General features: G+C 41.4%; 1 protein-coding gene across 1 annotated transcript in view; it reads right to left on the reverse strand.

Annotated features, from left to right (window-relative positions):
* The window catches only part of DAB1 (DAB adaptor protein 1), a 474,069-nt gene that overhangs the window by 13,472 nt on the left and 440,397 nt on the right, over nt 1-20,200 (reverse strand). Inside the window, exons 14-15 of the mRNA XM_049879376.1 lie at nt 14,550-15,098; nt 10,077-10,204 (exon numbers count right to left, since the gene is read on the reverse strand). Of these exons, the coding sequence (XP_049735333.1) occupies nt 10,077-10,204; nt 14,550-15,098 (677 nt within the window). The remainder of the gene's footprint in view (nt 1-10,076; nt 10,205-14,549; nt 15,099-20,200) is intronic.

The following is a 20,200-nucleotide window of genomic DNA, read 5'->3' on the forward strand; positions in this document are numbered from 1 at the left end:
TTCAAGCTCATTTTTGTGCATGGAGTGAGGTATGGGTCTTGTTTCACTTTTTTGCAGATGGATATCCAGTTATGCCAGCACCATTTGTTAAGAAGACTGTCTTTTCCCCACTTAACTGTTTTGGGGCCTTTGTCAAATATCAACCGGTCATGTGTGGATGGATTTATGCCTGGATTCTCAATTCTGTTCCATTGGTCTATGTACCTGTTGTTGTACCAGTACCAGGCTGTTTTGACTACTGTGGCAGTATAATAGGTTCTAAAATCAGTTAAAGTAAGGCTTCCCACTTTGTTCTTCTTTTTCAGTAATGCCTTATTTATCTGGGGCCTCTTTCCCTTCCATATGAAGTTGGTGATTTGTTTCTCCATCTCATTAAAGAATGTCATTGGGATTTGGATTCGAATTGCATTAAATGTATACAGATCGCTTTTGGTAGAATAGACATTTTTATAATGTTAAGTCTTCTATCCGTGAGCAAGGTATGTTTTTCTACTTATTTAAGTCCCTTTTGGTTTCTTGCAGAAGTGTATTGTAGTTTTCTTTGTATAAGTCTTTTACATCTCTGGTAAGATTTATTCCTAAGTATTTTATCTTCTTGGGGGCTACTGTTAATGGCATTGATTTGTTGATTTTCTCTTCGTTGTTCTTTTTGTTGGTGTGGTTTTTGTATGTTTATCTTGTATCCCGATACTCTGCTGAACTCTTCTATTAGTTTAAGTACTTTTCTGGAGGATTCCTTAGGGTTTTCTGTGTATAAGATCATGCTATCTGCAAATAGAGATACTTTTACTTCTTCCATGCCAATCTGGATGGTCTTTCTTTCTTTATATAACCTAATTGCTCTGGCTAGGACCTCCAACACAATGTTGAGTAAGCGTGGTGATAAAGGGCATCCTTGTTTCGTTCCCGATCTCAATGGGAATGCTTTCAGGCTCTCTCCATTTAGGGTGATGTTGGCTGTTGGCTTTGTATAAACGTCCTTTATAATGTTGAGGAATTTTCCTTCTATTCCTATTTTGCTGAGAGTTTTTATCATGAATGAGTGTTGAACTTTGCCAAATGCCTTTTGTGCATCAATTGATAAAATCATGTTATTCTTGTCTTTTGTTTTATTTATGTGGTGGATTACATTGATTGTTTTTCTAATGTTGAACCATTCCTGCATACCTGGTATGAATCCCACTTGGTCATGGTGAATTATTTTTTTCATATGTTGTTGAATTCTATTGGCTAGAATTTTGTGGAGGATTTTTGCATCTACGTTCATGAGGGATATAGGTGTGTCATTTTGTTTTCTTGTGGTATCTTTACCTGGTTTTGGTATCAGGGATATGTTGGGTTCATAGAATGAGTTTGGTAGTATTCCATCCTTTTCTATGCTCTGAAATACCATTAGTAGTAGTGGTGTTAAATTCTTCTCTGTAAGTTTGGTAGAACTCTGCAGTGAAGCCCTCCGGATCAGGGTTTTTTTTGTTGGGAGTTTTTTGATTACCTTTTCAATCTCTTCTTTTGTTATGGGTCTATTTACTTGTTTGCCCTCTGTTTGTGTTAGCTTAGGTAGGTAGTGCGTTTCTAGGAATTCATCCATTTCTTCTGGGTTTTCAAATTTGGTAGAGTATAATTTTTCATAGTAATCTGATACGATTCTTTTAATTTCAGTTGGGTCTGTTGTAATATCGCCCATCTCATTTCTTATTCGGGTTACTTGCTTCCTCTTCTGTTTTTCTTTTGTCAGTTTGGCCAGTGGTTTATCAATTTTGTTGATTTTTTTCAAAGAACCAGCTTTTGGTCTTGTTAATTCTTTCAATTGTTTTTCTATTTCATTTAGTTCAGCTCTAATTTTTATTATTTGTTTTCTTCTGGTGTCTGTGGGTTTCCTTTGTTGCCCTCTATTTCTTCAAGTTGTAGGGATAATTCTTTGATGTTGGTACTTTCTTCTTTTCGTATGTGTGCATTTATTGATGTAAATTGGCCTCTGAGGACCGCTTTTGCTGTGTCCCAAAGGCTCTGATAGGAAGTGTTTTCATTCTCATTGGATTCTATAAATTTCTTTATTCCATTCTTAATGTTTTCTATAATCCAGTCTTTTTTGAGCAGGGTATTGTTCAGTTTCCAAGTGTTGCTGATTTCTTTTCTCTACTTTTCCTGTTATTGATTTCCACTTTTATGGCCTTATGGTCAGAGAAGATGCTTTGTAATATTTCAATGTTTTGGATTCTGCTAAGGCTTGCTTTATGACCTAATATGTGGTCTATTCTAGAGAATGTTCCATGTGCTCTAGAAAAGAAAGTATACTTGGTTGCTGTTGGGTGGAGTGTTCTATATAAGTCTATGAGGCCTATTTGTTTGATTGTGGCACTTAAATCTTCTGTGTCTTTATTGAGCTTCTTTCTGGATGTTCTGTCCTTCACCACAAGTGGTGTGTTGAAGTCTCCTACTATTATTGTGGAGGTGTCCATCTCACTTTTCAATGCTGATAGAGTTTATGTATCGCGCAGCCCTGTCATTGGGTGCATAAATATTTAATATGGTTATATCTTCTTGGTGTATTGTCCCTTTAATCATTATATAGTATCCTTCCTTATCCTTTATGATGGATTTAACTTTAAAGTCTATTTAGTCGAAATTAAGATTGCCACTCTTGTCCTTTTTTGATTGTCGTTTGCTTGACATATATATTTTCCATCCTTTGAGTTTTAGTTTGTTTGTGTCCCTAAGTCTAAGGTGTGTCTCTTGTAGGCAGCATATAGACGGATCTTGTTTTTTAATCCATTCTGCCACTCTGTCTCTTTATTGGTGCATTTAGTCCATTTATATTCAGGGTAATTATGGATAGGTATGAATTTAGTGCTATCATTTTGATGTTTTTTGTGTTGTTGACAGTTTCGTTTTCGCACTTAATTTTATGTGCTGAGTAGATTATCTTTATATATTGTCCTTTCCTCATATTTGTTGTTGTTGATTTTGTTTCTGCTGACTCTCTATTTTTTTCTTGTATTTTATTTTGATGAGTCAGATAGTTCATCTCCTTTGTGGTTACCTTCTCATTTACCTCTATTTTTCTAAATTTAAACCTAACTTTTATTTCTTTGTATCGCCATATCTTCCTCTGCATATGGAAGGTCTATGATTACATTTCTTAGTTCATCTTTATTATTTTAATGTTGTCTTCGTTTATATAATAACATTGCTGTTATCCTGTTTTGAGCTTTTTTTTTGTTGTTGTTGTAATCTTGCTTTGTTTTTTTGTATTTCCTGTCTGGGTTGACTTCTGGTTGCTCTGCCCTGTGTTCTAGTCTTGGATTGATACCTGATATTATTTGATTTTCTACCCAAAGAACTCCCTTTAGTATTTCTTGTAGTTTTGTTTTGGTTTTTACAAATTCCCTAAACTTGCGTTTATCTGGAAATATCTTAATTTCACCTTCATATTTAAGAGACACTTTTGATGGATATATGATTCTTGGCAGGCAATTTTTTTCCTTCAGTTTTTTAAATATGTCATCCCATTGCCTTCTTGCCTGCATGGTTGCTGCCGAGTAGTCCGAGCTTATTCTTATTGGCTCACCTTTGTAGGTGACTTTTCATTTATCTGTCGCTGCTCTTGTAATTCTTTATCTTTGGTTCTGGTAAGTTTGATTACAATATGTCTTGGTGACTTTAACATCTTCCTTATGTGGAGTTCAATGAGCATCTTGGATAGATATCTTCTCATCTTTCACAATATCAGGGAAGTTTTCGGTGAACAAATGTTCAACAGTTTTCTCTGTATTTTCTGTTATCCCTCCCTGTTCTGGTACTCCAATTACTTGTAGGTTATTTCTCTTGATAGAGTCCCACATGATTCTTAAGGTTTCTTCATTTTTTAAAATTCTTTTATCTGATTTTTCTTCAAGTATATTAATGCCAAGTGATTTATCTTCGAGTTCAGAAATTCTGGCTTCTACTTGCTCAGTTCTGCTCCTCTGACTTTCTATTGAGTTGTCTACTTCTGTAATTTTATTGTTAATCTTCTGAATTTCTGATTGCTGTCTATCTATGGATTTTTCCAGCTTATTAAACTTTTCATTATGTTCCTGAATAATCTTTCTAATTTCTTCAATTGGTTTATCTGTGTGTTCCTTGGCTTGTTCGGCGTATTGCCTCATTTCCTTCCTGATGTCTTGAAACTTTTGTATTCTGCATCTGGTAATTCCAGGAATGCACTTTCATCTGGAAGATCTCTGGATTCTTTGTTTTGAGAGCCTGTTGATCATGGTCTGTTTCTTTGTGCGACTCGATATTGACTGTTGTCTCTGAGCCATCTGTAAGTTATTGTATTAGTTTATGCTTGCTTACTGTGTCATAGCTTCTTGCTTTGTTTTGTTTTTGTATACCCAAATGGGTTGCTTGAGTGAGCTAGCTTGATCATTTTCGCTTTGGAGCTCTGACGTGCTGTCCCCAGATGGCTAGAGCTGTTATCAGGTATATAAGTCTAAGAGTCCATTCAGTTTTCTTGTATGAATTCAGCTCAGGTTTCCAGGTAGCTGATCATCAAGTGTGTGGTACAGGCTCTGTCCTACAGACTTAGAGGGGCAGGGGTGATTGGCGTATATACCAGTATCTGATTGCAGCAGGGGGTCATGGTCTGAATAAGGCAGAGGGCTGAGAACTGACCCCCGACTGTCTCTGAGGAAAGCGCGGCCCTGTTCCCTAGAGCATGCAGGAGGGTGGGTTCTGCAGACAGACCATGGGCACCCAACGTTTTTGGTTGTAAGGACTGGGAGGTACCAGTTATCCTAGGACCCCTGCCGCAGGTGGCTGGGTAACCTTTCCACTACACAGCTGAAATGGTTGGAGTCTGCCAATAAGGGCCTATTCTCCTGAAATAGGCCCACACAGGTCCATGCAGAAGGGAAGGCGTTCAAAGTCCATGGGTTGTTTATGCCTGGACAGGAGCCACTTCTGTCCTGAGCTCCCCAGGTTAGTGGAGTTAGCAAATTATCTTTTCCCCAATTGCAAATTTTTTCCTTCCCCAAGGCTGGGAGAATGGCTCTAGGTGCTCAGCAGTGCCTATCTCAGGCCCAGGGAATTCAGCTGCTAAAGCTGGCTTGGGGGTGGGGGGGTGTGGTAAAATATACATAAGTGTTTAGCTTTTGCCGAGAGTGCCGTTCTTCTCTGGTTCAGGAGGTGTGAGTGGGCTGTGTGGCTGGCTGCTTCTCCCTGAGGAAACTGCAGCCGAACGCTAGTACAGCCCACCACTGCGGCTCCGGGAATGGTGCCTGAGGGCTCCCTGCGATTCAGGTCCGGTAACTCCTCTCTGCTTCTGAACCGTCTCTTCCTCCCCCTGCCCCTCAGTTCATTTTCTAAGCTTGAGTTTGAAGCTGAGGGTTCCCAGGTTGTCACAAATATACTCGTTTCACTTGTTTTTTTGGGTCTTTGTTGTAAAGAGGGCTCGCCGGAATCGTCTGTCTATTCCACCATCTTGGCTCTGCCTCTCCTGATTTATCTTTTAAACATCTCTTGGAGCCAAGCCTATCTCTCCATCCCAGTCACCACTACCCTCAGTCAGGTCCTTCCTATCTCCTGTCTGAACATTCCAAGGGCTTTCCAGCTGGAGGACTCCAAATGGTGTCTCTTCCCAAGGGTTTGCGGAAGTGGGATACTGTTTCCTCCAAAATTTTAGGCTAGACTTGCCCCTGAGTTCTATGTCCACGAAATGAGCAGATGATTTTCTGTTTTTGTTTTAAGCTTTGTTGTTTGATTCTATTTAAAAACAGTATAGTAATAATAACCCTAAATATGTGTATTTTACTTACAAAGTTTATAAAGAAGTTTCACATTCATGATCTCATTTGATCGCAGGACAGCCTGAGGAGGGAGCTATTGACAATTATTCATATTTACCCATAGAAGGGGACTGGGATTTAGAGGGTCACATGCTTGCCTAAAGTCACCTGCTTAGTAAACATAATTATTCAGATCCATGTCCCCTGACTCCACATCTTTCCTTCCTCCCCCTTCCTTCTTTTCTTTCTTAAAGATTCTTCCTTCCAAGCATCTGAAGTTCAGCTTTCTTTTCCCATGAACACTAGAAATCCATCAGGTAATACTTTGTGTCTCGGGTTCCCACTATGAAGATCAGTATTAAAAAAATGACAGCAGCTTATTATTTATAGCAATATCTATTGTTACTAAGGGAGACAGATCAAACAATTCCCTGTTGTTACAGATGCTACATTGACTTGACAGCTGGGAAAGTCTGATAGGCAGTTTATTTACTTAGTCATTTAACCAAATAAATATTTTCATTTTTCTTTCATCTCCTCAAAAGCTAACATTTCACCCTTAAAATTGCTCCAGCAACACATCAGTGAAGTATAAATTACCTGCCAGTCCCACACCAGCCGTTATAATAATATTTTGCTTCTTTTTTGCCCCTGTTATCCCCAGTCTTTCAAAGACATGTGATGCTCCCAGATGAGAGGGTAGGGGGAAAAAAAGTGAAATAATTGAAGATATTTCTCTTTATTGTTAAAACAGAAATGCTGTTTGAGATTGGCCCTGAAGCTCCCATCTGTGTGGATTTTGTCCATTTTCTCTTACTATGGTGCGATATGGATTTTAACTTATCAATAGATGTCACCCCTACCTACTCAGAATCACGTGTGTATTTCTAATAAAAACCAGCTGGAGATAATAGCTCCAAGGGTGATAAGAAGGAAGGGACTTTGCTTCCCAACTGTACAAAGGCAGAGGAGAAAATAGAGCCATGGCTGTAACTATCTCTGTGTGGTATCCCTCACCCGAATGACCAAAAAGGCACTAAGAAATTGTAGTCAGAAAATTTCCGGTTGGGTGGATGGGTGAATGGGGTGGAGACAGAAAGATCAAACGGGGCTTGTGCTGCTGTTGATGGAAGGATCTGGGAAGGATCTTCTCTTGTGGGTGTCTCTGTGGATATGCCTACTAGGCTGGCATCAGCCTTTGGCATGCAGTTCTTGATAGGGAGTTGTGAAACTGCCAGGCTAAGTTTTCAAAGGGAGAAAACTGTTTCCTTAAAGATTACAATCCAGTCCTCCTTTGGAGCTGGGAAGTACTTATTATAATTTACATGTGAATCTAAGACTGATCATTTTTTCGTAGCTTGCGAGGTCCAAACTAGGTTGTTCTGATTATGGAACAGGGCAAGCCAAAGCGCTAAGAAGCGAGGTTTTTCCGCCCCCCAAAAGCTTTTTTGAGGCATACTGAAAATTAATCATTTGAAGATAAAAAGTGTAAAGCAAAACCTCCCAGCCAATGGCCTGGGTACTTGTGGTAGAACTTTACGAGGGTTAAATGCCTAAAAAGCAAGGTGGTGGGGAATCAAGGTTTATTGAGCATGTTTGATGATGATGATGGTGGTGATGGTGAATGTTGGTGATTTTTATGGTGATGATGGCTGATGGTGATGGTGATTATGGCAGCTAGCATCTATTGGGTGATTTCCATGTGCCAGATACTGTGCTAAGAATTCCACATATATCACTTCATTTAGTCCATACAATAACTCTATGAGGCAGGTGTTATTTTTATCCTTATTTTTCAAATGAAGAAAATAAGTTAGGGAATTATCATGAAATCTCATCAGGGTCACATAACCAGTAAGTGGTAGAGCCTGGATTTGAACTCAGGCAATCTTAATTTTTGAAGATTTTTAAGCTGGGTACTGAATGTCCTTCTCTGTGCTAGAGATTCAACGTATGCTGTCACAGTTAATATAATGGATAAAAAAGCCCCACTTAGCAGATTAGAAACCAAGACTCAGAGAAATTATGGTTCTTGCCCAAGATTTCCTGCTACTGAGTAGCTGAGCCAGAATGTGAATTCAAGTTCCAAATCTTGAGCTGTTCCCACTATACCATGCCATGTCCATTTACCACCGAGCTGTGGTTTGGGGCCCTGGACTGAGTGTCAAATGTGGAACAGGCTGAAGCCGCATGAAACACTTCAGCTTATATGACTGTCTCAAGCTGAACAGTTGCCTAAAAGCGAAGGCTTGACACATTGATCTGCAAATGGTGTAAGTCATCTTTGTTTTCTAGAAGAACTTCAATTTTAGGATGATGTTTGCTGTTATCCTGATGAATGACTCTTGTCACCTCTAGTTCATGTATCAGGTTTTTAAGGCAAGGTTGAGCATATGAAACACAACATATGCAAGAAGTAGAAAACCTCAGGGGGAATCTTCCCAATGAGTCTGCCCATAATCCCCAACTTTTCTCTTTCCTGGAGCATTGACTTGGCCTTTAATTCACCAGCTCCCCAAATAGCTTTGCAAGACTGAATTTTTAAATGGGTATTGTGTGGTTTTGAATGGCAGGATGTATTATTATGTGCCATCATACCGATATAAAATGTGGCAAAATATACAGTATGTTAAGTTCTTTAATCATAAAATCTATTAACAGAATGCACTTTGAAAACAGTGTATCAGCTTTCAATAACCGTCAGAATAACTTATGCATGGGCTGAGAATGATGCTGGGCTAGCCTCAGAATCCATTTATGAACAGTGAAAACTATTTACCATTTTAATGGTTCTGACCACGCTGTCCAGGACTATGAAAAGAAGTTCTGTGTGTACAGCTTTGCAGTCCTACACATTTACGGAAAACTAGGAAAGTATTTGAAAATTGAACACATTTGTCAAGGAGTGACCTTAGAAATCACGTCTGGGTAACAAGGTGTACGTCTGTCTCCTGAGAAGGTTCTCTTCATCAGCTCCTCTTTCTTTCCATCGAATCAGATGTATTGAAATTCAAGTGCCAAAAGCCACTTCTGATAAATGTAAGTACACCTCTCACAAAGTAGGTGCTGATGGAATCTGAAGTGACTCCGTGGCAGCCAGACTCTGCAGCACAGGTGCAAACCGTAGAGCCTCAGATGTCAATGCTACCTGTCTTTGGGCTTTGGATTTCACTTTCACTTTGGAAAAGGTGCGAAGGCCCACCATACAACTAGGCAAAAAGGGCTCCATAATCTTACATCTGAATCAATCTTGTTTCAATCCCTGCTTGTTTTTACGTCTTAGTCTGGGTTCTCAGTGTGTCTGATGGATGACCTCTTTATGTCTGCGGAGCGTAGGCAAATGCGGTGACATTTTGTTTAAAGGAGTAAAGCATCTGGACCACGTCTCACTGAGAAATTATCAGGGTGGGTATAATATATCCATCTTGGAATCTTACTGTTTCCAGAAACTAAATCCGCATTAAGGAAGTGTTAATCATGCATCATGGCACCCCCACCACCCACTCAGAATATGTAATTAATTAACAAAGCCACACCCACTCAGAATACGTAATCAATTAACAAAGCCACATGACCATTCCCCATTCCTCCTCACCCCCATCCCTACCTCCCCGTATACATCAAAGGTCATGCATCCATGAGGAAAAACGAGATGGAAAACAGACACCAGGCAAGGGGCGATGGTGCAAACACTGGGAATACAGCTCAGGCAGGAAAAATGGTGCAAATGTCGGGAATGTGGCTTCGGACATGAAGAACAAGCACAAGAGAAAGCAGAGGGCTTAAGGGGGAAGGAGATAAAAAGGACAGATACCTACCCAGACCTGCGCTATCTAGCTACCGGCCTGTGGACTTATATTATCACCACTGGGCTCACCACTGGGCTCCCCACTGGGCTCCCCAAATGGATCACTGTTGGATGAGGCCTGTGATCCATCAGGCTAGAACACAAGAAGATAACACTTTTTTTCCCTTTCTTTTCAACAATTGAAAACATAAGACAGTTGGGCGTATTTTCATGCAGCAGATAGAATCAGCTTTCTCATAAGGGGGAGCAGCTCCAGTTAGATGATGCCACACCCACAAAAGCAAGAACAGGTAGTAACAATTTAACAAAAGGACTTTTTTTTTTTTTTCAGCTGGCTCCTTTGAACATAAAATAAAGCCCTCTTCAGCAAGAGCTCTGGAATTTAAGAGTCTGAGTCAGCGTTCTTTTCTAGGTAGGTTTCCTCATGCATTGTCCGTTTCAGATCTGGGAGTCTTAATTTTAAGGAAAAACAAAACTGAAACAACAAACCAGTCACTTACAGCTTCTTGCTCTTCGCTTTTGCTGGGACTTTCGAATCCCTCTTCGAAGATGTCATCTGTGGTGGGGTCGCTGGCATGGGACGCAGATGATTTGGATGGAGAGCTCTGTTTGGGGGCTGGGGTGGGAGCTACACAGAGACCAGGCAAAAGAAAGAAGAAAGTTTTAAGTGACTGACTGCAACCATGTATATCCCAAAGAAAGCTCAGGGATCTGGCTATATTACGAGTCAAATCACAGTGCTTCCTTTCCTATCACAAGATAAATCAGTTGAACGTTTGAATTGCTCCTGTGTACACATTTATCTTGTCTTCTCACATGCTTGATCATATGGATGGAACTTGTCCTCTCTGATGCTAAGGTAGTGATTCTCAGGGAATGGTCCCTAGACCAGCAACATCAGCATCACCTAGCCACTTTTTAGAGATGCACATTCTCAGACTCTAACCTAGAAATACTGAATTAGAAACTAGCTTAACAAGCCCTCCAGGTTGATTCTCATGCCTGCTCAAATCTGAGAACCAATGGGCTATGGTGTTCTTTTCCTCTCTCACATCACACAATTATGTTAACAAGAGAGCAGTGATAGCCATTTACTGAGTGGCTTCTAGCTGTCAGACACTGTTAGAAATGTCACAGACATTATCTCTAATCACCATAAAGAGTCTTTGAGGTAGGGCTCATTCCTGTTTTGCAGAAGGAAAGTGAAGGTTGCTAAGTTGCTCACCTAGCTAGTAACTGGTGGAACCAGGATTTGAATCCTGTCACACAGAAGATGTTTAATAAATACTTGATTGAATGCAGAATAGGTGTCCTAGGTCTTTTCCCACTGCACTGTGGCTTTTGGGCTGTGTGGATGATCTGTGAAGATGGATGTAGCTGATGGCAGTTTCACAGCTGGCCCTTTATTCCTCAGAGTATATGGTGTCTATTTGCTGTACTGACCCTCCCACATCCCCCTCATCTCATCTGTTCCAGAGATTTATAACAAACATGCTATCAGAAACTCATCTTCTCTCAGTAATTTCTAACTTGGCATTGGAAACACTGGTCATTGGCTCGGCCCCCAGTGAGGGTACGGCAAGGCTTCATTTAGTAGCCAGCCGAATCTCAGATGCCACGGATAAGGCCTCCCTGTCCTGGCTTTTCAGAATTTAGAAAATCTGACTGCTTATCAGTGAATGATTATGGAACTTGATGAGTACCTTTTATCTGGGTGAACTTGTATTTAAAATAATGACACTATTATGTGCCAATGAGTAAGACATTGTGCTAAGCACCTCCCATTCATTATGTTCTCTAATATAAACAATGGTGCAACACAACATTGCGTGTGTGTGTGTGTGTATACATACATATTCAAATGAAAACCCTACAGCTCCAAGTGGTGAAGTGACATGCTCAGGGTTAACACAGCTATGAAACAGCAGTGCTAGGGTTTAACCCAGGTCTATCTGATGCTTTCTAGTACAACTGTGCTTTTCTGTTTCTGTCTGAGACTCATTTTTGGTCCAACAAATCTTCTACTGAAAACATTCTGAAAGGCATACTAATGGATAAAACCAAAAAATCAAATCAGTTGCCATCCAGTCGATTCTGACTCATGGTGACCCCACATGTGCAGAATAGAACTGCTCCCTGGGATTTTCAATGCTGTGACCTTTTGGAAGCAGACTTCCAGGACTGCCCACCTCTAGGTTAGTGGTCAAGCATTTAACTGTGTGCACTACTCAGAGACTCCACTAACAATGGATAAGAGGACAATAAACACTGGTTACACACATTTTTCTTTAAAATACATTATGTTTATTTTAAAACTTGAAAGGAAGCCTGTTTTTGTTTCATGAGATGATTATGGAACAAATTAGTTATAGTGGATTTAAATGAGATAAGCTATCTGAAAACATCCTGACATTTGGTGCTTAATAAATGCTAGCTTAATTGGATTTTGTTTGAAGTGGTTTATTGCTTACTAAGGTCTGAGAACGCAGGCTGAGCTGCCAGTTCTGACAGGTATGCTGCTGCACACACTTATTCAGTGAACTCAACAGGAAGTATAATGAGTGAGTCTATTTATGAAAGCGTCTCAACCTCCAGTAAGTTTTATAGAATACCTCAATACTCTGAAGCAGTGGCTCTCAATCTGGGGAGATTTCACTCCCAGGGAACATGTGGTAATGTCTGGAGACATTTTTTAGTTGTCACCACTGTGTGTGCGGGGGATGGTGCTACTGACATCTACCGAGTAGAGAGATAAGGGATGCCACTAAACATTCTACAATGCACAGGATATCCCTCCATAAGAAAAAAAAAATCTGGATCAAAGTGTCAGTAGTGTCGAAGTTACAAAACATTGATCTAAACCCCATCAGTAACTGAGCAGCCTTTGCTTAGTTCATTTCACTCTCTCTACCTTTTCCCAAATGCCCTCCATGTGCTAGGCACTATGCTAGCATTTTGCAAGGTGTAGGAATGACTAGGACATGTCTCCTGTCCTCAAAGAGCTTAAACTTCCCCCTTTTATTTGTAGCTGGCATACAAGCTCACTGGATGATAGGCATTGGTTTTTAAAAGTTGCTTGCTTATTAATAAATGGCTGTCATTTCTGCAGCATTTCATTTTTTATTCATTTTTCTCCACGGAAACTCTGTGAGTTAAGAGTTAATAAAGATGTCCCACTATGTAGATCATATGGCCTGAGTGAAAGAAGTCTGTTTATATACATAGAAGGCATTCATTTTCAGAAGAGCATTTCTGAACCTGGCTGAAATGACACAATCTAATTGTGTTAACATTAGGTTTTTTTTTTTTTTTTTTTTTGACAATTCATAGTATTGGCCGTGCAGTGAGCCGTATCTTCTGGGACAGTAATGAAAACGCCAAACTCACTGTACCGTGAGCCTTTTCTTTCCCCTTATTGATTGTCAAGGCACAGGCTGAGTCACCAGAAGACCTTCACCCAATTGTGCCAACCAAACATATACACACTCAAAGGTGGATGGATTCTAACTGAACTGCCACATTACTGTTTTCCAGACATTTTGCAGTAGAAACATGATTTAAGGTAGGATCACTGAATGCCAGAACTAGAAGAAGGCACACTGCTCATCCAAGTCAATTCACTTATTTTACTGATGACACAACTGAGCCTCAGAGAAGTTACATGCTTGCTCATAGACACAGCTGTGGTGGAGGAGCCAAAGCTAGATGCACGGTCCAGGACTCTACAAAACCACTTAATATGTGATAATGATGATAGTAACATTTAAAACTTTGTAGGGTATACAATGTTTAAGTACCTGTATCACTAAATTCTTTCAATAATCCTTAGCCTTAGACATAAAACCAGTTGCTCTTGAGTCTATGCCAACTCATAGCGCCCCCATGTGTTTCACAATAGAATTGCATGCCACAGGGTTTTTGATGGCTGAGATTTTTGGGAAGCAGATCATCAGGTCTTTCTTCTGACGTAGATTTGAACTTCTGGGTAGATTTGAACCACTAACCTTTTTATTAGTAGCTGAACACTTAACTGTTTATACCACCAAGGACCTCTTTAGCTTTACACAGGATAACTGAATTAAAACGACTTCTCCAAAGACACAAAACCAGTAAGTAATTATGCTGATCTCTGGTTACCAGTCCAGAGTCTTTTGTTACACCATTTTTCCTCATTGACTACCAGAAGCTTTCAGGCAAAATCTGACTTCAACTATAGCAGTTGTATAAAACCTTATGGCTACTCCATGTCTGTCCAAAGTTTTTTCTTAAAGTTTCTATTCTAAATTTTTATCACTGTTCCTAGAAATTTTTAAATTTTATATTTACCATTCGTTTTAATTTTAACAAGTCATATTAAAATCTATGTGTCATATGCAAGGATAATGACTGAATGAATGAGCAAACAAAAACATAAGAGGCAGATTAACATGGTGGAAAAGTAAAAGACTTGTATTCAATTCTGCTGCTTTTTCTACTGTCCTCTTCTTTGCACCTCATTTTCATTATCTGTAAAGGAGATCTAATAAAACTTGTCATAAACATTGTTATGAGTATTCAAATAATAAATATAAACCCTATGGAGAAGGTGCATACATTATGATCGGTACCTAATAGTTGGTACTATTATTAGTAGTGATTATTAGTGTCCCCGGATGGTGCAAACAGTTAACACACTTGGCCGCTAACCAAAAGTTTGGAGGTTCAAGTCCACCTAGAGGCACCAAAAGAAAGCCTTGGCAATCTAGTCCCCCAAAATCAGCTATTGAAAACCCTATAGAGCACAGTTCTACCCTGACACGTATGGAGTCGCCATGAGTTGGAAACTGACTTGATGGCAATGGATGGTTTTATTATCATTAGTAGTAGTTGAATATAACTGAGATGAGTTGAATGTAACTGAGATGACTTTCATGACTCCAGATACCAGGCATCACACTCTTTCGGTTTTACGTCTGGAATGAAGGGCAACTCACGTGAGTTGGTTGATGGCGTGGTAGAAGTCACAGGGGTCAAATTCAACTGGGAGATGTCAAAGTCATCACAATCGTCTGCCTCCTGTGCCACACCGACTTTGTTGAAGTAACTGGAGAAGGCCTCTGAGGTACAGGTGAGGGAAGGTTGGTCGGGTTTGCGGGAGGGCACTGGTGGAGGCTGGGCCATCTGGAAATCCTTAAACATTTCTTTCCCCATTTTCTGTCTGGGCTTGTCGGTCTGCGGACTTGACCTGGTGGAGTCACTCGTGGTGGCAACGGTTGCAAGAGGGGTGAGGGGACCTTGGAACATGGCAGCTGGCAAAGGCATAACAGTTTGTGTGGGCATGAAGGCAGCTGGCGGAAACTGCCCGGCAACAGCTGGCCAGGGCTGCTGAGCGGCAGGGAAGAGCCCCGGCTGGCCCCATGCGATGGGCTGAGCCCCCGGCATCACCTGAGCGACTGGTGGTTGAGCACCCATGGCGATCTGCTGTTGGACAAGGGGCTGCTGGCCCCAAAAGGATGGGAGGACGGCGCCCATTGCCACATAACCTGCAAGGACAAGAAAAGAAGAGTCAGGCATCCTGGAAAAGAATGATTCACTGATTCAAGTGATCGGACAAAAATGTATCGCAAAACTTCTAAGTGCCAGGCCGTGTGCTAGGGACTGGGGATACAAAGGTGAATAAGGCAAAAGTCCCTGCCCTTGTGAAGGCTACCTTTGTGTGTGTGTGCACGTGTGCATGCATGTGTGTGTGCGTGCACTGGTTAGGGGGGAGACAGAAAACAAACAACAAACAGAAGACAAAATAAAGGTCAGGCTGGGCTAAGTGAGATGAAGAAAACTACAGAAGGCTGGGTGGCAGGCAGAGCCAGAGAGAGAGATGTGATGTTGTTTTAGGTGGTTTGGAGGAGGAGTCGGAAGCGGTCAGGGAAATCCTCTCCGAGGAAGTGATTCATAAAGCAGAAGCTACAATGCAGTGAGAAAGCAAACCATGCAGATACCTGGAGGATCATTAACAGTATTCCTACAGTTGTTAAAGCCTTCTGAAATCAATATGGCTGTCAGGGGAAAGGGCAGAGGACTGGGAACCAGGCAGCCCTGGGTTTGAATCTTCCCTCTCCTTCTTGCTAGCCTTAGAGCATTCACAACTGCCTAAGTTCTCTAAGATTCAGTCTCTTTGTTATAAAGCCAGGTTACAATATTCTCCTCAGCATTGAGGCAGTGCGCAAGGTGAATAAGACTCAGAATTTTGGAATTTTAGAGGCCAAGGTTAAACTCCAAACTGCCATTTGTTATCTATATAATTTAGGGAGAGCTTTTTAACCTCTCTAAAGCACTAGTCTCCTTAGCTGTAAAATGGGCATAAAATACCTCCTATCTCATTGGGTTGATCTGAGGATTAACTGAGATTACATATTTAAGGTGCTGAGCCCTGCAACCAGCACACGGTAAACATTAAGTCAATTTTAGTGACTAGCGTTATGATTTGAACTGGAAATAGAGCCTATAATGTACTTAATATCTTGCTTGATAGGTAAGTCATGCAATGAATGATAGATATTAGTATTACTATATTTTTTCTGTATTATTATCATTCCGATTTTAGAGATTAAAAATTCTAGAGGTTATTGTCCACACAGGGCACCCAATACAGTGGCACAGGTTGGGCACTGCAGAGTTCCAGAGGGAGTACATAATATACTATTATGATAATTGTGTGCTGTATTATTCCTTGTACACGAGATACATGCTTTCATAGCAACAGTAATAATTTCCATTTACTAAATGCCTACAAAGTGCCAGGTACAGTACGAGGAGCTTTACATCTTGACAGAATCCCTGCAGGGTAGGTATTATCCACATTTTAGGGATGAGGAAATCGGTGTCCAGAGGGAAAAAGTACTTGCTAAGGGTCATACAGCTGGCAAGAGGAAGAGTCAGGATTTGATGAAAGTCGTCTGCTCCCAAACCTGGTACTCTCCTCTGCACCACATTGCCTTGCCCAGATGCCCAAGGCCACGTTCTCATTTAAGTGCATTCAATGGGCCTGGTCTGGCCATCAGATTGTTTAGCACACCACAGACTCTGCCTCCAGTGTTCCCATCCTCCTTAGGGCACACAATGGCCACTTGCATGTGCAGTTGGCTCTGGGAGACAAATGACCAGGCCAAGGAGCAGAGGGTGGAGGAGCTGGCTTTGCAGGTACACTTGCAGTGAGGTCAGAAAAGAGGAGGGCTGGATGCAAGGTATCTTAGCAACTTTTAAGGGGATGATGGGCTGGTGTTGTGGCACTGGTCTTCATGTCATGGGTCATGTCAACAACTCTGGTGAGGCCAGAGAAATCCTGGTCAGGGTGCCTTGCTCATGCTCAGTCCGTAATTCTCAGACCCATCTGCCCTTTAACTCCCTGCTCCCTCTCCAGCACCATCTTCAATCCCTGTCCTTACTTGCTCTTTAACCTCCAGTCCTTGCAAACAACATCCTGCTCTCTTATGTCTCCGCTAGTCTGTCTGCCTAGCAAGCCATCTCCCCACTTCTTCACATGGCCGACCTTATTTGCTCTTTGAGACTCAGTTCAGAGTCACCTCCACTGGAAGTCTTCCCATCCTCTCGGCTGAATTGGTTCTCCTTCTCTGGGTGTCCAGAGTCCCTGGTGTTCATCTCTATCATGGCACCTATCGTGCTGGGTGGTAATCATGCTGGGTGGAAACTGCCTGGTTATTTTGCCTTCCTTTGTTAGACTATGAGCCACCTGCTGGCAGGAACTCTATTTTTTCTCTCTCCCTTCTATGCCTGCTGGCAGGAACTCTTTATTTTTTCTCTCTCCCTTCTATGCCTAGCACTGTTCCTGACATACATCAGGTGCTCTGTAAATGCTTAAGACTTGACAAAAGGCCCGACAAGAAGGTGAACAAGTCATAGTAGAATAATGCCTGTACTGCATTTTTCCAAGTGTGCAATTAACTCTAAGTCCCATAAGTGCTCTGATCTCTGATGATTCTCCTGTTAGTGGCAGGTTGGTTTTTTTTCCCTCCATCTCTCTCTCTCTTTTTTTTTCACTAGCAACTAACAGATGGGCTATGCACACTTTTCTGGAGAGAGCTATTAGTATGTCTCCCTGGCTTCATGCCATCTGCTCCAGACCAAAGTACAACATTCAAAGAAAAAGAAGCAGCGCAGGGTAATTGGGTATCACGTCGGGGAACTTGCAGGTCTCATTTTCTTTTCCTGGGAGGGCAAGGTCCTTGCAGCCTGGATCCTCCCTAGTCCTGTGGCCTCTGAGCTAAGGCTCTCAGCCACATGGCATCACGAGCATCCTGATGGGACACCTCAGTGGCAGGACTGTGATACCACCAGACAAGGGGAGCCACTTGGTGGCTGTCACTGCAGCCACTTAACAGCTTATTAACCGTTTACTCATTAATGCTCCATGGAGGAGGGAGGAGGTGCCAAGGAGCATCTGTTTATGCCATGAGTTCAGATCAATCATAAATCTCCTTTCTGGGAAGTGAAAGGAAACAACAGCATTACTGCCTTGCAGTTAGATTTTTGAAAAAGTGTTGAAAATTGTAATTTATAACCAGATGCTAGCACCTGAGGATACCTCCATTATTTGGGGGGAAAAAAAAGCAGACATAAATACATGAAAAACATTAAAAACTATGGGACTCTCCCTAACATTTATATTGAACTTTGGAACTTGGATGGCACCTATTTCCTACATTATTTTATTTGATTGATTCAGTCATTCAAATATAACTCTACTGGGTGCCAGGCACTGTGTTAGACTCCGGAGATGCAGCAAAGAACAAAGCAGTCAAAAATTCTTGCCCTAGCGGAGTTTACATTTTAGTGAAGTTGATCGTTGCAACCACAGCCTCTGTGGTAGCTGTTATTGTTATCTCTTTAATCTGTATATGAGAAAGTGCAGCCCCAAGAGGCATGATTTAACACAGCTACACAGCTTATGAGTGGCAGAGCCCAGGCTCTTGCAGAACATGGCAGTGAACATTTGTTCAAGGCTTTACTTATGTAAACACGACCAGGCACTGTTTCAAGTGTTTTCTTCATGTAGTAACACATGTAATCCTCATAATTAGAATCCCTGAGAGGTGTAAATTGGGGTAAATGTGCTCAGCTGCTAACTGAAAGGTTGGGGGCTTGAGTCTACCCAGAGGCAGCTTGGAAGAAAGGCCTGGCAATCCACTTCCAAAAAATCAGCCACCGAAAACCCTAGAGAGCACAGTTCTACTCTGACACACATGGGATCTCCATGAGTTGGATCGATTGGATAGCAACTGATTTGGTTTAATCCCCATAACAACTCTATGGGGTAGAATTTTTACCATCCCCATTCTCTAGATAAGGTTCCCGAGGCTCAGAAGAGATTTAGCTGAGTCTTGCACAACTGGTAAGGGGCAGAGCCTGGATTCGTGTCTAGTATATCCTCCACATGACCCAGACTGTCTCTGTCATGAACTGTCAAAAGGCTGAAGACACAAACTTTATTCCATGCATATGCCTGGGTTCTAATTTTTTTTTTTTTTAATTTCAAGAAGTCAAAGGAAAAAAAATGTAGGTAGGATACAAAATATTTTTTTCTACATTAGGAATCAGAGAAATAACAGTAACAGCAGCACTTTCCACGCCAAGTATCTACGATGTGCCAGCATTTTTCAAGGCACTTAACTTTATTTTCTCATTTAATCCTCATGATACTGTTGTAAGGAAAGTATTATTTTCCACCCAGTTATAAAGAGGAAGAAACTCTGGTTCTGACAGGTTAAGTAATTTGCCCGGGAGACTGAAGCTTATAAATAAATGACAGAGCCAAGATTCTAACCCGACCTCTCAGATTCAAAAGCCCGCAGCAGCTGGCCCATTGTACTACACAGCCCGGTTCATTTTTTAGTTTCTTTGTCACTGCCTGGACAACAAGTGACAGGGAGAATGAGATTCAATAGCTGCACAGATTTTTAAGGCCAGTGAAGGCAGGAAAGAGCAGATACTTCAACACCAACCGAAGTCTAGTTTTGTTCAGCAGCATAACTTAAGTAGAGAAAGCAAAAATATGTTGATTTAAATTAGTTTTCCTCACATTCTAAAAATTGCAATCTCGTAAGGAATCGATCAATTTTATTTATCAGCTAAGGAAACTGAGTCTGGATTCAAGGAAGTGACTTGCCCATAGTTTGCAGCATGGCTGGTCAAGTAACAAGACTAAAACTGGGACCTCCAAGTCCCTCACCTGGCACAGGCTGGGGTCGAGACCAGTGCCGTGGATGACGCAGCCAGGTCCTGAGGAGTGTTTAATCAAACTTCAGGACTAGAACAGATGCAAGATTACACCTAACCCCACTTCTCATCTATATAAAGGGCCAAGTTCATTTCACCACATGGAATACTTTGAACCTTGACACCTGCCTGGTTCTGTTCTCACCTCTTTCATTCTGCTCACATCACACCATCGCATGAGCCTCCTGCCCACAACCTGCCGCTACACCTACCATCCTGCCCAGACTCCAAGTCCCATGCTCTGCTCTATTTTTTCTTTTTTCCATACCACTCATCACTCTCCAGAGTCCCCGGGTGGTGCAAATGGTGAACACGCTCAGCTGCTACCTGAAAGGTTAGAGGTTCAAGTCCGCCC

This window comes from Elephas maximus, chromosome 3 (genome assembly GCF_024166365.1).
Source record: "Elephas maximus indicus isolate mEleMax1 chromosome 3, mEleMax1 primary haplotype, whole genome shotgun sequence".
Taxonomy (NCBI): Eukaryota; Metazoa; Chordata; class Mammalia; order Proboscidea; family Elephantidae; genus Elephas; species Elephas maximus.